Source organism: Pelmatolapia mariae, linkage group LG2 (genome assembly GCF_036321145.2).
Source record: "Pelmatolapia mariae isolate MD_Pm_ZW linkage group LG2, Pm_UMD_F_2, whole genome shotgun sequence".
Taxonomy (NCBI): Eukaryota; Metazoa; Chordata; class Actinopteri; order Cichliformes; family Cichlidae; genus Pelmatolapia; species Pelmatolapia mariae.
Window position 1 is genome coordinate 13,588,441 of NC_086228.1, and position 18,571 is coordinate 13,607,011.

General features: G+C 40.2%; 1 protein-coding gene across 2 annotated transcripts in view; it reads left to right on the forward strand.

Moving 5' to 3' along the window:
• sec24b (SEC24 homolog B, COPII coat complex component) overlaps positions 1–18,571 on the forward strand; it is a 28,357-nt gene that overhangs the window by 2,927 nt on the left and 6,859 nt on the right. The window contains exons 3-19 of one of the 2 annotated variants that reach the window (XM_063493360.1): positions 68–229; positions 3,033–3,167; positions 8,023–8,106; positions 9,072–9,235; positions 9,739–9,923; positions 10,212–10,314; positions 12,524–12,650; positions 12,755–12,864; positions 13,057–13,169; positions 13,282–13,400; positions 13,588–13,643; positions 13,765–13,971; positions 14,744–14,867; positions 16,157–16,315; positions 16,400–16,573; positions 16,681–16,791; positions 18,258–18,433. In XM_063493360.1, coding sequence (XP_063349430.1) covers positions 68–229; positions 3,033–3,167; positions 8,023–8,106; positions 9,072–9,235; positions 9,739–9,923; positions 10,212–10,314; positions 12,524–12,650; positions 12,755–12,864; positions 13,057–13,169; positions 13,282–13,400; positions 13,588–13,643; positions 13,765–13,971; positions 14,744–14,867; positions 16,157–16,315; positions 16,400–16,573; positions 16,681–16,791; positions 18,258–18,433 — 2,309 coding nt within the window. The remainder of the gene's footprint in view (positions 1–67; positions 230–3,032; positions 3,168–8,022; positions 8,107–9,071; positions 9,236–9,738; positions 9,924–10,211; positions 10,315–12,523; positions 12,651–12,754; positions 12,865–13,056; positions 13,170–13,281; positions 13,401–13,587; positions 13,644–13,764; positions 13,972–14,743; positions 14,868–16,156; positions 16,316–16,399; positions 16,574–16,680; positions 16,792–18,257; positions 18,434–18,571) is intronic. The other variant, XM_063493369.1, reaches the window with a different exon arrangement.

Below are 18,571 nucleotides of genomic sequence, written 5' to 3' on the forward strand. Positions count from 1 at the left end.
TCAGTATCCTTAGAAAGCACTGGTCCTTGTGCTGTTTCAGTGGCTGTTTTTGTTTTTTCCACTGCAGCCCAAAACGCAGTCCATTCCCACTACAGCCAAACCAATCAGGCTTCTCTGAGCTACAACTCCTATGGTGGGGTCACTCAAAGCAGTGGTGGTGCTGATGCAGACAGACCACCCTCAGGAACCCCTTCCGCTTCAGTCCATTCCTCACCGGGCCACCATCAAGGTAAGAATGAGAGTAAAAATTCATTATGCATTGTAAACATGAAGATTTTTATGTTTGTGTACCATATTTTTCGCACTATAAGGCACACTTAAAATCCTTTAATTTTCTCAAAAATCGACAGTGTGCCTTATAATCTAGTGCGCCTTATGTATGAGAACAGACCCGCTCATCGACAGTGCGCCTTATGGTCTGAAAAATACGGTATGTGTGGAAGCTGAAAACTGAAAATCTGTGCCTGTGCAGATAACCTGCCAAAAAACAAGATGAAAGCTTTTTGTAGTTTGAAACTCTGCATGAAATCAGTTTCCTGTTTATTTTTTCGCTGCTCGGAGAAGAAGCACCACACTGAAACTCAGTGTGTACCTTACATTAAAACTGTGTTCTTTAAAATGTTTTGGTTTTTTTTTTATGATTGGAGACCTATTTTCTCCACCTGCTGCATTCGATGTTTGAACAACATTCTTATCTTGGTTTTTTCTGTACTGTAGTGACTGTTTTTGTGTCTTCTGATGCAGCTTGTTTAGACGCACACTGCATGTGAATGGGTTACATGTCAACAGCTGCACTTTGGGAATATAGCACACATAATTAGCTGCACACACACACATGCTTTCCAATGTGCAGGTGTGGGTCTGTATACAAATTTGGGGGTTTCAGGTTTGCTTTTAGCAACGTGCTGCTGGTTTATTTTTCCTGTGAATGTTTTTCACTCTTAACTTTAGTGGCTGGTCAGGATAATTAGACTCTTGCCTGTAATGTTGATTTGGGTTGCAAAAATTTGTCTCTTACTTTGACAGAATAAATTGATATGATTTTTTTTCCGGCAGTATAATATTAGCAGGACAATAAAAAGACAGGACACACCTTTAAGATACAGGTGTACTATTGATTAATTGGTTTTAAACTAATTTAGGTAATTATTTACATGATTTGGCAATAGTGGCCAGTCATCATGCTTATGAGGGTTTTTTGTGATTTATTTATGCTGTTTTTGTAAGCTGGCACAAGAAAAGGCTGAGAAAACCTCTTTAGTGGACATAAAGTCGCAAAAATGGTACATATCTAGCTGTGATCCAAACACTTTTTAAACAGAGCCATGTTTAAAGATTTACAATGCATTTAAACCAAATACACAGCATTTCAAAGAGTTGTTTTCTCTAGTGAATATAGTCAATGGAGACATGTTTTATTTTTGGTTTTCAACCAGTTAACTGGTATTAAAACAAGTACATATTTTTGATTGCACCCTTTTGTGGTCAGTTACAACCTCTGGCAAAATTACGGCATCATCTTACCTCGAGGATGCTTGAGATTTTAAAATGAAAGCACACAGTTAGACCATGGAATACATTAAGGCAAAGGAAATGCTCTCCAGTTGTTGATGGATTCTATGAGAACATTGTAGCGGAAAGGCTTTAGCAATACAGCAAGCATCAAGCTAACTTTTGACGAAGGTTCAGTTGTTTTTAATTAGCTTGGATGTGCCTTTACCCCTAGAAGGTAACTTTCTATCTGCCCTGAAATGTGACGCCTAATTGCGTTTCTTAAGTTTTAAATTTCTAGGGACTTGTTAATTTCAAAGTAGACATTCTTCCACAGCAGGAACTTTGTGCAAGCACAAAGTGGCGTGAACCTTTACTGGAAGTTTCCCCTAATCATCAGCCCTTTCTCTCTGCTTTCAGTGCAGTGTAGGTGAACTCAAGATCCACAGAGAGACTTGAGCTGTTGTCACACATGAACCAAGGACAGTGTCAGGTGAAACAATTCATGATGAGGGATGGGGGTGAACAGTCAACTAGACGTTTAAAAGACCTTTCCTCGATCATATCAGAAATATTATTCTGTTAAACAAATTATTCCTATTTTATTAAAGTACAGCATCAGACGGTAACCTGATGGTTCAAAAGATTAATACAGCACCTCCCGCTACAGCCAGTTGTAAATGAACGAGGTGAAAGGTAAACACCTGGTCTAAAACAGATGGTACTTAATGGAAAAATGAGCGTTTCTGCTAACTAATCAAACATTGCATTTGTGCAACATTATACACCACACAAGCAGTCACACATTTTAACGACAATAAGTTTGATCATTGGTGAATGAATTTAACAGTTTCATATTGCTTTTAAATACACACACACACACAGAGTGTTTTGATGGCTTAACGTTTCACTTCAGAAAATACTTAAAACTGCACTCAGTTTTGAGTATTTTCTGCCTTTTAGACTATTCAGACTTCTGGAATCTGGACATTGTCCAAGGTTGACCTTTCTCTCCTTCTGCTGCATACAGCAACAGATGCATTTCTCACTATTGGGAACTGTGAATTCACCAGACAGTTTCCTGCTCTATTCCTGGATGGTCAGTCAGATATGTCCAACTGCGTAGTTGTTTCACTTATGTCTGTCCCTAATGCATCAAAACAGTTTACGTTATCTTACCGAAACCCTAAAACTGCCCTAAAACCGTTCAATGAGGCCATAATAATGGATGCTGGTTCCTCCAGTGGAGAAAGGCTAAATGTTGATGTTAAATTCCATCTAAACAAAATTCCTTCTTTGACTTTCACCTTTGTAATCATTGGCTTTAAACTTTTATCATCCTGACCTATTTTCCTGTGTGTAGTATTAATTGTTTTTCCTGACAAAATATGCGGCCAGCCACCAGCAACTCTGTTCTTTGCTTAAACACGTATCACATGACTGGAAGCCAGCCGCCTGATTACCACAGCCCTGTCTGATGACATGCACCCCATCCTGACAGTTCTCTTATGTACCTTTCCCACTCCACCCCCTTCCAACAGGCATGCAGTATGGATATGTTGCTAATAGTGGCGCTAGCTCTTCCTCTGCCAACACCTCAGGCCCAGCAGCAGCAGCCCCCTCATCATCCAGCTCTGATGATGACGATGAGGAGGAGGAGGAGGATGAGGAAGCAGGTCTGCTCTAGCTTTTACCTCCCCCATAACCTTTTTGCTACTACCTTCTCCACTCCTTATTTTGTAGTAATCTTAAACCTAAAGTGTACACGTCTCTTTAGACACCTCCACTGTCCCGCCTATCCAGTGTCACTTCTGACAACCGCCATTTTCCTCTTCCATGTCTGGCTACCATCTGTCACGTCTACTCTACCTGCCAACGCTCGTAATCAGTTCACTGCTCATCATCAGCACCATCTCCTTTCTAATAGGCTAATCATATTTCTCCCTGTTGGTCCTCGTCACCAGCCTTGCAGAGTTCACCCGCTGTGCGCAACATTTCCCCCCTCGCATTCATCAGTCCTCTTTCAAAATATTGATTTCATCGCCTCAATCTGTGAACACTGTTCTGTTGTTCCATCACTGAAAGCTAACATGAAAGTTTTTTCCCCTCAGAAAGGTGTCAGGTAAGTAGTGCTTGTTGTCATATACAGGACGGCGTCCTCTTTGCCTGCTGTCTAGCTCTCAGCAGCGCTCTTGCTGGCTCTCAGTAATGTTCAGGGTGTGATCGTCCAGCTGTAGTGGCCCTCCACTTATCAGCAGTTATCCATGCTGATGGAAAAAAAAAATCAATATTTTGTGTTTCTTTCCACTCGGTTCACGGCTCTTGAAAGTAAACTGGATAGCCTCAGGAATGAGTTTGAATTAGATATGGTCATGAGTCCTAGACGTAAGATGAGCACTTACGACATAAAAATGTATTGAGAGGAAATATTAATATAATCTAATGTCTTTGGTTTTAAAAATTGGAAAAGGGTATGAAGGTTTTAAATAATCTAAGTGAATTTAAATCTATTTTCTAACATAAATGTCAAGAGTTTTCTTTCATTCTCTAGTAAAGGGAAAGCATTAAGATGTAGTGGGGATTGGTTTATCTACTGCATGTTTTAGATTGTTTTGGTATTTCATTTTTCCTTGCATTTAATTCGGGTGAGTTTTGGGACTTGTACATCATTTAGAAGCAAATAACTAAAAAAAATGACTCCAGTGTACTTTGTTTATGCAAGGGGACTGTTACGAAGTAATTTTTTAGTATTGCTGATGAACAGAAATGTGTTTCCTGTGTGAGTAGGTTAAACCTCAGTATAGGTTTATTTAAAAAAAAAAAAAAATTATTACATGCCTGGTAATTTTGTTTTGCAGGGGGAAGTTTTTACATGGAGAAAAAAACATTGGTTTATTACTGAGAAGTTAGCTGTTACACTGTTTGATTTTTGACAAGTTTATTGGTCCATGGGGCTACTGATTGACCCTCACGCTTGAATCTTGAATCTCACTGTACTGAAAAACCTTGCATTGTATTAAAAAGGCTAAATTGCTTGGTGTAACTTTTTGTAAAATAACTTATTTTACATTTAATAATTTAAATGTCAGGTTGGCATGATACTAATTGTTGTCATGCACCTGTGTGATATCTCTCTCAGATGTTCTGCTTTAAAGATCCTCTGAGACGTGTGTCATCAGCCAGAGGTTAACAGATGTTTAAATATAACCACTCCCCTGCCGATAGGTCCCGCTGTCTATGCATGTGTTTGCTGACTCTCCTGCTTCTCACAAGAGAGCATTGTTAGCACTGCTACAACTCATTAGTGCACTGCCTAATAAAATGAGGAGCTTGGTTTAGCTTTCTCTTTATCCCTCGTGCTCTCATCAATTCCCCACAGTGTTGCTGTCTTACAGGTTGTCTGTTGCAGCAAAATAGTACTTGTTGATTCAAGGAAGCCACACTTACCAGAATCATGATATTGGAAATAATTTCCCCAACAAAATGGGTTCAGAGTCAAAAGTAAAGCAGAAAACAACCAGTGCATTTTAGACTTTTGTAGGACAAAGCTTGCAAGTTATTAGTTGAAAAATAGTTGTTAGCAAAACTTGATTAAACTAATTTATAACACAAGTCTAACAGCAGACTTATGTTATCAGGATGAATCACTTCATCACCTGTCACATTTTGATAATACTGCCATCACCTACTATCAACAACTGTAGCCAACAGCAGTCGCCAACCAAAATAACCGGCTATAACACCAGCAGCAACAACCAGCCTCGCAGCTAACCTCAGCCAACAGCAACACTAATATTTATTTAGTTACAGCTGTTTTATTTCAGAGTTGTGTATGGCCATTCATTTTTGTTATCTCTATACAGATACATGACAAGTTTTTCTTATTGATTATATGCCAAAATGTTTGATCAATTTATCTTTATTTTGTAACTGTTCACATAACAAAAGTTATCCACGACTAGAGTTTAAGGCGTTACTCAGTTGGCTGTTTGTTTAATCACTAATTAAGTCTGTCTGGAGTCAGGGACGGCGTTTTGGTTTCTTTGGTTTGTGTTGCTGTGTCATCTCTGTCCGAGCTGCTGAGTCACCTCAGCACTCGTGCCAAAATTGTCTCGAGTGAATGACATAAGATGCACTTGTTGTCATGGTCTTACTGCTGAGTGTGAATCAAGTATTCAAATACATGCAGGGTTTGTCCTGGTTTCAAATAGGCCTCAGTCGGCTCAGTATCCATTAAGTTACACATGTACTGGTGCAGTAATAGACTATAAATGTATGTGGAGTCCAAACTGGACTTGTATTAAAACTTTTAAGATCAACTGCAAATCAACACTGGCTACAATGAGCTCTATATAGTCTTGGTAGTATCCATTTTCTTGAAGGAAGAGGAGAAATAAGGCTTGGCTCTGCTGGTGTCCTCGTCATCCCTAGTGCTTAATCCAGTATTCTGCTGGTCCGATTTAGTCTGAGATAATTGGATCTTGCCCTGTCCAATGAGCTCTGTCCCTGAGGCCTGTCACATCTTGGTTTGCTGCTGTTGATCCCTCCTTTTGGCACACATGGATTAGTGGATCCATTCAAATATTACTGCCCATGTAATCCTTTTGGAAAACCTATTCATTACATGACATGCAAGGAATAAATAGACAAAAACGAAAAGACCCTTTTGCTTGCTGTTGTTTTTTTATTAAGATTATTTTGTGGATATTTTACCTCATAGGCACTGAAGCAAATTAGAAAAGCGATATGATGGCAGAGTTGGATAACATGCAACCAATGTTGGATTTGAACTGGGAGTGTTGCAGTGCACTAAATGCATCCACACGCCATTTTGACTGCAGCATTAATTCTTGAAAGGTTATGGCAGCTTGCTGAGGGATTTGAAAAATAATTTTAAAAGCCTTCATGCTTTTTTAAAATTATTTTTATTTATTTATTTATTTTTTAAGTAACGTAACATAAAGCTTTCGAGTTAGAGGAGGGTAAGGCTGGCAGCTATGTCCATGAGCGGTGGATAGAGACGAAAGAATGACATCATAAACAGAAGAAATGAGTTTCCCTAGATTGGGTGAGAAGCTCGGTCATTCGGGTGGAGCTCAGAGTAGAGCCGTGACACGAGCCAGTCGAGGTGGCTCGGACTTCTGAGGAAAAATGTGTCCTGGACACTTCCTAGGTGGGGTGTTTTGGGCTTGCCTAGTGTCGGATCACTGAAACAGTTAATGGAAAATGATGATAGTAACAATAATAATAATGATGATTTTTTTTTTTCCAGATACTTTGACATAGTCACAAGGTGCTTTAAGAGAACACAGATTAGTTTATGACTGAATGAGTACTGTACTACAAAATGAATAAAATAGGCAGTAATAAAAATGAAATTAAATGGTAATAAATACTTGGTTACTAGGAAAAAAAAGTAAGTTCAAAGTTTTGATGATGGTGATAAACTCGTTCCAGGTGTTGAATATAAATGACTCGGCTATTAATTTAATGCATTTCTTTAGTTTTTCTGGCTGAACAGAAAGGAATCTGTAGCATGTGTTTTTTAACCCGTCTGTTTCTGAGGACACTGGGAGCCTGTTTGTCAAAAAGCTGAATTCAGATGGTAGATGTTAATATAAAAGTTCTGCAAAAAAGATAATTTATTTAAATTTGGTTTTTAGATTACAAAAAAAAAAAAAAAAAGATTGACTAATCCACATCTGGTAAACCACCCTTTCTCTGATAAGGGCACCACCCTGCAGCTTCCAGTGGTTTGTCCTCGCAAATCTAACATTAACATTCATTTTGTGGTAATGTTAAAGTCAAAACACAGAGTTGATATTGCCTGGTTTGAAAAGCACCACCTAGAGGCAGTGGGAGGAGCGGGGATGGTTTGGGCATCTCTTCTTAGACTGATGTCTCTTTGCATGGATCCAGATATGAGAAGAAAGAAAGGGAGGATGTATTTGATCATGATGGAAAATGGCGCAAAATTTTTTGCACTACAGCAGCATTTACTCAAGTACCCAGAGAGGGGGAATTCTTAGTTTTTGTTTTGTTTTTGGCCTGTAGCTAACTACAGTTTGGTTTTATTGAACATGGTGAAAATGTCTTTCGTTCTGTACCCATCGCACACACTCATATTTCGTTTTTCCCCCTTAGTTCTCTACACATGTCCTGTCCTCAGACGTCCTCTCCCCCACACAGCAACTTGCATATACTCAAAACTTAAGTGCTTCCTTTTCATGTTTTCTTTCCATCTTTCAGTCTCTCCTCTCTTTCGTTTTCTTTCTGTGAGGCCTGAGGGAGTCCATGCACGACCAAACCAGAAAATCTGCTTTTTATTCACTTTAATGTTGTCTTTCATTTTTATCCCAACACTCTGTCCTTCCTCCCTGTTTTACTTCTTTATTTGTCTTTAGATTTTTTTGATTTTGCCATTAATTTATTTATTTGAACAGAATAATATTTGCAAGCTGTCTTTTCCTTCATAGTAACAGTTTTTAATCCCTTTTGAGTTTGACTTTTTCCCCTCTCTGCCTCTCGCAGGCGGTGACACATCCTCTTCTTCTACTGGCAGTGCCTCTCCGGTGCCCAACAGCTACGATTCCCTCGAAGGTGGCAGCTATCCAGGTACGTGTTCATCACAGACAGACTGCACCTCATGCACCCGAGCAACTCTCAGTAAAATCACAGCTATGTCTGAACTGTAAATCAACTTTTCTTTGACAATATGCACAGTGCACAATATTTTTATAACTTGACATTTGCAGAGTATAAAATGAAATCTGTTATAAAACCTTAATCGATTGTTAAAGCTGAATTTTAGGGTCTTTGCTGGAAAAACAGATGTGAGAATGACCGGATGAAAACATTCTTGAATATAAAGAAAGTGCTGCCTCCTAAGCAGGGACTCTTAGAGCTGAATTTAGATCCTTTTCCTTATCCCTGAGGAATGTTCCTGCAGTGTTAACACAGCTATATTTGGTGACAGCTGACGTGGCAAAAAAGACTTGGGTCTTCTGTTATCTAGTGACAACTTTTCACAGCAGAGAGGGGAAAAACGGGCTTTAAGACAATCCACATATTCCCTTTGATGCGACCCAGCTTTTCTAAGCAGAAGACAGCAGTGTCATTCACAACGCTTTAAATGTGATTGTTGTTAGTTTGTTACTGGTACAGTGTTCCTGATGTTTATACTACTGTCTCATCTCTTATGGATCTTTATTCATCTAATCTGATAACAATATTGTGTAGTCTGACCAAAGCTAATGGAGACAGCAAAGGGGATTCATATGAAGTCTGAAAATCACCTCCCAAGCTGATAGTGTCTTCATGTAGAAGTATTCAGAGCGGTCTTGAGCATTAAAATGTAATCAGATTTTAATGATTACAGCTTAATAAACACTCGAAAGCTACTTGAAAAGGCTTTTTTTGTTGTTGTTGTTGTTTAGAGATAAATTGGCACTTATTCTAACTTATTCTAAAATCAACATTAACACAGTGATCCTTTTTTTCTGGTCATGTTAAAACACCTTAAAAATGTTCTGTCTTCTTGACATCACACTACTGTACTCCTGAACTGTCTCTCTTTCCAGAATCCATGCCACCATCCAGCAATGTGACCAACCAGGCTCAGCCCTACGGCAGTTACGGTTACCCTGGCATGCAGTCAGGCTATCGGCAGGGACCAGCGTCCCACACTGACGCCTCCCCCTCCCACGACCTGTATGGCCAGTCAAACTACCAACAGTACTCACAGGTGAGCCTGCAACAGAAATGTTGATTAATATTTTGCACATTTATGGATTGTTTGAAAGTTTTTTTTTCAGGCTATTTCTCAGATTTTATATTAAATTGTCTAATTTTTCGTGTGTAAAAAGTTTGGATAAAGGCAAACCCAACCTGCGTTTGATACCCATCACTTAGAGTGACTGTCTGTTGCCCCCACTAGATTTTAAGTAAGCATATGTAGGCTTTTAAATTTCACCTATGCTTTGACCAATTCTGGTGACAGGCTCTAGTTTTATGAGCTGGCTTATAATAGAGTCAGAGACCTGTTCAGGATTCTGACCCTGAACTTTGCCAGACTTCTAGACTTGATCATAATCCACAACTGACTGACTGGTCAGACTTAATAAATAAATGTTTAAGGTGTCACTACACAGACATTATTTTATAAAATAGCCTCACCTGATGCATTTTGGCTGTAATTTGAGCTGTTTGTTTGTTCGTGGTGTGGAAACCATCCCTCCCTCTCTGCAGCCCTTCCCTAGTCTTTCTGAGCTGTCCGCAGCCCTCGGCGGGCTGAGCGGTGTGCCAGAGCTGGAGGTCGAGGCCCTGAGGCCGATCAACTTGCTGCAGGAGAGAAACTTGCTGCCCCCCAGGCCTTTGGAAGCCCCAGAACCCAACCTCAGCCCCGACCTTAAGAAAGTCAACTGCAGTCCACAGTAAGCCCGGTGTAGGGACATTTTGAGTGGCAGCTGAGTCCTTAAATTTAGCCATTTACTTTCAGTGTATCACAGAAACTTTAGAGTAGTAAAATAAATAACTAAATTCTTAAAATAGTACAACAGTAGTATACAGTTACGGGTTGTTTTTTTTCAACTTCTAAGCTCATGGTTTTTGTGTTTTCTTACTGCATTATTTAAACCTTTTTTCATTTCATATACTTTTATCTGTGAGTATATTTTGTCATTCGTTTGTCTTTTTTTTTTTTTTTTTTTTTTTTAAATCAGGACATTCAGGTGTACTCTGACCAGCATTCCCCAGACCCAGGCTTTACTCAACAAAGCCAGACTCCCTCTGGGCCTCCTCCTCCACCCCTTCAGAGATCTACAGGTACAACAAAATTCCCCTCAAAGAACATTTTTCTCAGATTTTGGTATTATGGAGTAAAGATATCTTAAGATGTTTAGATTTGTTTTTAAGCAAATGTGTGTTTTTTTTCATTGCCTTCTCAAACACTGCATGAATCTGTTCTGCTATTTATTTATTTATTGAACATCCAAAAACTTTGTTTAGGGCACAAACGCTGCTGTAGCTTTTAGCAGGCAATAGTTTGAGTTTCTTCATCAAGAGTCATTTTGTTCTGACACTTTGTTAAAGCAAACAGTCGTGGTCGATTCATTCTGTGAAATGCAAAATATGTTGTGCAGAGGAGAGTTTTTTTTTTTTCCCTGACAGAGGTATTTTACATTAGCCGACACAGTTTTACATTAAAGGTGGAATTTAGTGTTTAAATACTATCTGGGTCCTTTGTAGCTGTCTTTTTCCACTCGTGACATGTCAGCAGGAGGAGCAGAATGACAACGATGAAGAAGTGCAGGAAAGATAAGGGAGGGTATTTATAGAGCTGTGAGGTGAAGACGTGTCAGTAGGTGTGAAGCGACCGACAATAGGAAAGTGCTTGAAAGACAGGCTGGCACTGACTTCCTGGACTAACGGTTAAATAACTGAATGTTTGACAGAGCGTCAGTTGTTGGCTCGTCGTTTTTGTGAGTGTGTATTTCAAAAGGATATCTCAGAATTGCCCAGGCTGTGTTGCTTTTACAGTAGATGACTGCAGAGGTGTGGATCCTGTGGACGTGTGAAACAGACATTCATGCTCCTCTGCAGTTTCTGCCTACAGCTTCAATTTTGGAAACTCTGATAGTTTAAGAATATGCTATGAAAATGTATTTTTGGAATCATATGCTACACCTACACAGTATTTCCTGATTTTGAATGTAATTTGGTGTTTCCTCTGAGTCAGTCAAGTCTACAGTGTCTCAGTAAACAGCTGTGAGTTGTTTGGTGTAGTCTGGAGTGAGCCTGCAGTTTGGTGTCAGATACGTCAGAGCATCCTGACGGTCAACGGATAGTTTTAAAGAATTTTTCTTCTTGGAGGCGGTTTAGTGAGGCTTTATGATGCATTTAAACCTTCAGCTTGTGACATTGTTTGCAGCCTCTGAGGAGACTCTATTACATCGAGGTCCTACCTTCTTATGCAGCCCAAATATGGGTGTATGCCCCATCATGAGGAACTTGTAGAAATTGTTCTTTCCCCAAAGGCTGTCTGCGCTCTAACATTAACATTCATTCTGTGGTAATGTTAAAGTCAAAACACAGAGTTGACATTGCCTGTTTTGAAAAGCACCACCTAGAGGCAGTGGGAGGAGCGGGGATGGTTTGGGCATCTCTTCTTAGACTGATGTCTCTTTGCATGGATCCAGATATGAGAAGAAAGAAAGGGAGGATGTATTTGATCATGATGGAAAATGGCACAAGAAAAATGAAGCTACATTTAAATTTTTTGCACTACAGCAGCAGCATTGCATTTACTCGAATACCCAGAGAGGGGAAATTCTTAGTTTTTGTTTAATCTTACAGCTGAACCAGCAAACAGAGGTGATTAAGATATTTTGGTTTAACTACTGAGGCGTTTTTCTCGACATCTGTGTTTACTTCGCCTGTGAAAGTAACACATTACTGTTGCGATCAAATCCAAGTGTGAAATTACAAGTTTTCAAAATCGTGTCTATCAGTGTCATGTTTTATTTAATTACTGCAGCTCAACTCAACTGTTTATCAACATAGATGTCAATTATTTTATAGTTATGTTAGCATTTGATCTGATAATAATTTTTAGCTGTTTTTAGTAAATTGCAGAGAAAGGAAGTAGTCCCAAAACCTCAGTTGTGGCCTTCAGCTGTTCCTGAGGATAAACAGACTTTGTTCTAAGGAACAGGTGGAGAAATTTTGGGTGACTCTGGTGCTTCAGCGGAAGTCATAAGAATAGATTGACACCAAAAAAAAGAGGAGAAATGAACTGCACTTTTGTTTTTTTTCAACCACACTCACAGAAAAGGAAACAAAGTGCTATTCAGCCATCTGCTGAGATATAAATAGAAGAATATTTTGAAAGGGTCATGGGATGGAGAAAGAAAGTGGAGGCCAAAAAATTGAGGCATGACACATGAAAAGTTCATAAACACGTCTTTTGTATTTTTTTTCTTGGAAGTCAGTCCATCTTTCTCTAAGCCTTTTTTCCCCTTTTGCCTCTCTGCAGCAGTTACCGGTGATCACATCAAACACGATCGTGCGCTGTCGCTCCTGCCGCACCTACATCAATCCGTTCGTCACCTTTCTGGACCAGCGCAGGTGGAAGTGCAACCTGTGTTACCGGGTCAATGATGGTACAAGTCCAGTCAAGCTATTTATATATTGTCCCTGCAATTTCTTTACTGCTGGATCATGTTTTGCAGCTTTAATGTTTTATGCCATTTTAATTCTTGTTCAGTACCAGATGAGTTCATGTACAATCCAGTCACAAGGTCATACGGTGAACCACACAAGAGGCCAGAGGTCCAGAATTCCACCGTGGAGTTCATCGCCTCCTCAGACTACATGGTAAACACGCCTCTTATTCATATTGCATGTACTTTGCTTCTCTGTCCACTAGAGGACAGTGTTGTGTTTAGTAAACAGGGAAAAAAGAAGGCTCATGCATAAGAAGTGACACCTGCAAAGGTCATATAAAAACAGATTATTATTATTTTTTTTAAACCTTCAGGGATCTTTGATGTTTTTGTTCCTTTTCAGTTGCGACCTCCTCAGCCGGCGGTCTACCTGTTTGTACTCGACGTGTCTCACAATGCTGTGGAAGCGGGATACCTGAAGTACTTCTGTGAATCACTTCTTGAGAACCTGGATAAGTGAGTCCTGATGTTGCTGCTTCATGAGTTTGTCAGTTAGCTATTTAATCAAGCTGATTATTAACATCTGTCACAGGCAGAAACCAGGCTGACACAATGTTTTCTGCTGCAGGTTGCCTGGGGACTCACGTACCAGGGTGGGCTTCCTCACCTTTGATAGCACCATCCACTTTTACAATCTCCAGGAGGGGCTGTCCCAGCCACAGATGCTGGTGGTGTCAGACATCGATGGTAAATATAACTTACTTCGAAATGACAGCATGAGAGCTATGGCAGTGACCCACAATCAAAAGTTGTTGCCACACAGTTAAGACCAGAGGTGGTGGCCTATTAGAGTGACTAATGACCCTTTCCAGTGTATTTGATAGAAAGGTGTTGTCTATAGCCACATTAATAGTCTTTCCTGCTTTCTTTGCAGATGTCTTCATACCATCTCATGACAGCCTGATGGTGAATCTAAAGGAGAGCAACGAGGTAGAGCGTGCTGCTTTGTTCCCTTGCATCTCTTCTATCTGTCATGTTCATGCCTGCTTCTTGATGTTTCTGAAATGGTTTTCTTTTTAATTTTCTCATGTTTTGTTTCTCCATCATCCAGCTGGTGAAGGACTTGCTGAAGTCACTGCCGGCCCTGTTCAGCCAGAGCAGAGAGACCCACAGCGCCCTCGGTCCTGCCTTACAGGCCGCTTTCAAGCTCATGTCACCCACTGGAGGGCGCATCACGGTGTTCCAGACTCAGCTGCCGACGCTGGGAGCCGGGAAGCTGCAGTCGAGAGAAGACCCCAATCAGCGTTCGAGCTCTAAGGTAATTATATTTTCTTTTATTTGTGATTATAATGAGAAAAAAACAACTATCCAGAGAAAGTGGGAGCAAGAGCAGATGCAGGATTTTATCATATCTTCCTTATTTGGAGTTAAGCAGCATCCTTTTTCTTATTTCTGTCTTTATTTGGATGTTAACAGTGAAAAGTTTGGACACAGTAAGCCGTCACATTTTTAATGGACAGATGTTTTAGTGTAATGTGGGCTGCTGTGCTTCATCTGTAACAGCTAATAATCACCACCCTGAACTTTTATTTATGTATTTATTGATAAGTAAGACATAAATAAAAACATCCTTTGCCATCCTTATTTCCTACCTCTGTGCGGTGTGTTCATAGTGTTTGTTCTTCATGCATATTTTTTCACTTTGTTACCATGAAATTGGAGATTTATACTTTGTGTCCTGGCATTTTCACAGCTGAGTTATATTTATACTTTCCTGCAACAACTCACTTTTCTTACTGGTCACAACATCAACGTTGTCTCACATTTCATCTCAGATTAAACACCACTGTTATTGTCATCCCAGGATTGTGATTTATTCAAGTTTAGCATCTTCTTTTTTTAATCTGAATAAACCGCCAACAAGTCATGACAAGAGTTTCCAAAAAGAAAATGACAAATTACAGATGTGCTTGGTTTGCTCGGTGGAAAAAGATATTATATTGTCTCTTTTTGCTGTCAGGAAGGTCCCCATTCCCTCAGTCCTGTGAGCAAAATGAGGAATTGCTGGTAATCACTCTCATATCTTTCAGGGAGCCCACCACCTCGGTCCTGCCACTGACTTCTACAAGAAACTTGCACTGGATTGCTCAGGACAACAGATAGGAGTGGATCTCTTCCTCCTCAGCTCCCAGTACGCCGACCTCGCCTCATTAGGTGAGAGCATGATTGAGTCAGCTGTTGGGATCTTTCATGTTGTCCATGTATCCAAAGTGTCAACATTTTTGCTTATGTTATGAATGCTAATGAGCGAATCAGCTCCCAGTATTCCTTATATTCTATATTTTCTATCTTTAGCATTTAGAACAGTCGTTTTGGATCAGAAAGGTGGCCATGAGAAGTTTACAATTTCCTTTTTTGTACAGATTTGTATACGTAGACTTTAAACTAGATCGCTTTAAAATGACCCTCTAGGAGCATTTTGTGGTTTGGTTCAAATTTCTGAGTGTGTCCTGCTGCTGCACTCAGGTTCTTCAGCTTATCATCTTCAGAGCTTGTTGTTTTGCTGTTGCTGTGGTGGTGGTGGTGGTAGTAGTAGTAGCAGCAGTAGTAGTAGTAGCAGCAGCAGCAGCAGCAAACATGTGACTGGAAATAATTTGCCTCGAGGAAAATGTCCTGCAGAAGCTCAGGCCTCAGCTCAAGTGATAACATCCAGAAAGTGTGTTACCAGTGTTATCAACCTTATTTTATCTGTTAAACCACACACCAGGTCATCTGTTGACATGGATACCAAACCTCATAATAGCTTATTTCTGGCTAATAAAGGAGAAACCTATTCTAAACTGCTTTCTCGCCATCATAGACCTATTTGCTTTCTTCATCTTTATGTCATATTTAATATTATATTATCTGTGTATTAAATTATTTCATCTTTATTTCAGTCCAGCGTGGGATTAAGGCATTATTTACAAATCACACAAAACACAATGATGTATTTGAACTCTTCTTCACAGACTGAAGATAATCACATTTAATTCTCTTAACCCTAGAACACTATCGCTATAAATAGTAACACAATCACTAACGCCGGGTGATTTTTACCCGCTATAATAAGACCAACTAAAAGTACTTGTGATCAAAATATATCAAACACATGACAAATCAGAGTGGTCAGCTTTTACTTTCAACTGTGCCATGTCTAACAAAATGAAAAAAAGTGTCATGGGGGGATGCTAAAGTAATGCTCCAAAATTACAGAAAAATCTGGAATTCAAGAACAAAAAATTCCCAAAAAAAAAAAAAAAAAAAAAGACGCTGGAAAGCTGGTCTTTGATACACGCATTCCTGGGACATTTGAGACTTCCCCGGTGAAGGCACAATCTCCTCGACACACTAACAGCTGCAGGAGAGAGAAATCATGTAAATGTATTTGCTCGGGTGAAAATCACCCAGCGATAGTGTTCTAGGGTTAATGCCGATCCTCTCCTGTTTTTCTTATTTCTCAGCATGTATCTCCAGGTATTCAGCAGGCAGCGTCTTTTACTATCCCTCCTTTCATTACATCCACAACCCGGCCCAGCTGGAAAAGTTCCAGAGAGACCTCGAGCGCTACCTCACCAGGAAGATCGGCTTTGAGGCTGTCATGAGAATAAGATGCACTAAAGGTAATCAGATTAGATGCAACTTCATGCACGTTTTAATGTTTCTGTGTCAAACATGAGTTTTGTCCCTGCCTTTTTCCTCTTCAGGTTTATCCATCCACACGTTTCACGGGAACTTCTTTGTGCGCTCCACTGACCTGCTGTCCCTGGCCAATGTGAACCCAGACTCTGCCTTCGCTGTCCAGATGTCAGTCGAAGACTCTCTGGCAGACTCGTCTCTGGCCTGCTTCCAGGCTGCTCTGCTCTACACGTCGAGTAAAGGTATACACAAGAATGACTCATTTTCATGGTAACACATTTAGGTTTTAGGCTGAAAGGGTTTTTCTTTAAAGCTCTTGAAAACAGGACTGTTATTAATTCATCTGTAGGAAAGAGACGTATCAGGGTCCACACTCTGTGTCTGCCGGTGGTCAGTCAGCTGAGTGACGTGTATGCCGGTGCTGACGTCCAAGCCATCACTTGTCTGTTAGCCAACATGGGTAAGTGTGTAGCTTAAATCCTTGGCTTTCACACCTTTTCATGTGCAGTGCCTTTAACCTTAGACTTTTTACACATTTATGAAAGTTGGCCTCTAGCCTCACCGTGGTTGACACAAATCCAATAACATGTTAGAAATATTAGAGTGATAATAAGAATCGGTCTCAGTAAAGAACAGATGAGTTTAAGGCATCTGAAGAACTTGGTAGATATGATGTGGTGCACTAATGGACATAGAAAGAGTCCCTCTGTAGTTCTCTAATGATAAAGTGATATTGTCAGTGTGTTTTTCCAGTAAAGTTGGCAGAAAAAATGCATCAAAATGTATCGAATAAGTTTCCATCAGGTTTCATAAAACACGCAGTCAGTTGGAATTAAATACAAACCCTGGGTGAAAATGTAGCGATACCTGTGTGGTGGTATATAACCCACAGAGAGCTTTTTGTAAGCCAGGTATTTCCTGTTTCAAGAATCACATTCTTATACATTTGCATTTTATATTAATGATTAAAAGGTTTATTTCAGTCTGTGCAGAGTGGCTTTATGGGTCATGTTGACCACCGCTGTTTCCCTAGACGTTGTGCATTGGAGCTGAAGAGTGCCTGTCCCACAGACACACAATATCCACATAAATATGAAAATGTTTGCAATTGGGCTGTGCGATATGACCAAAATCTCATATCCCACTATGAGACATTTCTCATCCCGATAACGATATATCTCGCAAAAATTTTACATTTTCGAACTTGGGCAACTCGACTTGTGTGAAATGTTTTCAGCTGGGTGTCGTGTACCTGGAGTTGAGTGTTTTGACCGATGCATGAAACTATATATTTTTAGATAGAAGTAGCAACAGCCGCCATTTTCTTTGTGAGTATTTATTACACGGCGTGCTGCTGTGTTCTAACGTTTGAGTCTAAGGTTTATTTTGTGCACCTGTCGGCTCTGTTTTGGGTCTCATCCGTAAACTCTCTCCACACTCTTTCACGTGATTCTTGCGTAGGTGGTAGAAGAGGTTTGTTGTGTTTGAGTCTGTGGTGGGGACCGGTTTGCGTCATAATTTGCATAGTACAGTTTTCTGGTCCGTGTCAGACTTTCCTTAACCAAACCATGTCCATGCTACAGAGGTAGAACCTCGTTTAGGAATAAGGGCCTCGATTTGTTTTGACTGGTCCTTCTGTTTGGAGCTACCTGGTTCTGTCTCATCTTCACTGGCTATGCTGGTATTCTCTTTGCCACAATGAAAAACAGCGTAGTTTGCGCCACCACGAAACAAACGATGGCGAATAATTTGAAACGATGTTTTCATTTTGTTATATGATATATTTCATCATATCGCACAGCCCTAGTTTGCAAACATGTCTCATCAGGACGTACTTTGGACTTTATTAACTTAACTTTGTGTTCAGAAATGATTAAAATGCTGTCTTGGAGGTAAACTAGTCTTCATTTGGTCTTTTCAATCCAGCCATCGATCGATCAATATCATCCAGCCTGTCGGACGCCCGGGACGCACTGGTGAATGCGGTGGTGGACTTGGGGAGCGCCTACAAGAGCAACGTCTCCAACCTGCAGCAGTCTGGACTTGTCCTCCCTGCAGCCATGCGTCTCTTCCCCCTCTACATCCTTGCTCTCCTTAAACAGGTGCGGCTGCTCGACTGTCATCGGCACATGAACACACACGCGTCACACAGCATGACATACACTAAAAAGAAGGAGAAGAAAAGGCTGTGAATGTGTGTTTAAGCATGCAGCCCTCCACTTTTCCCTGTTAGCAGACTT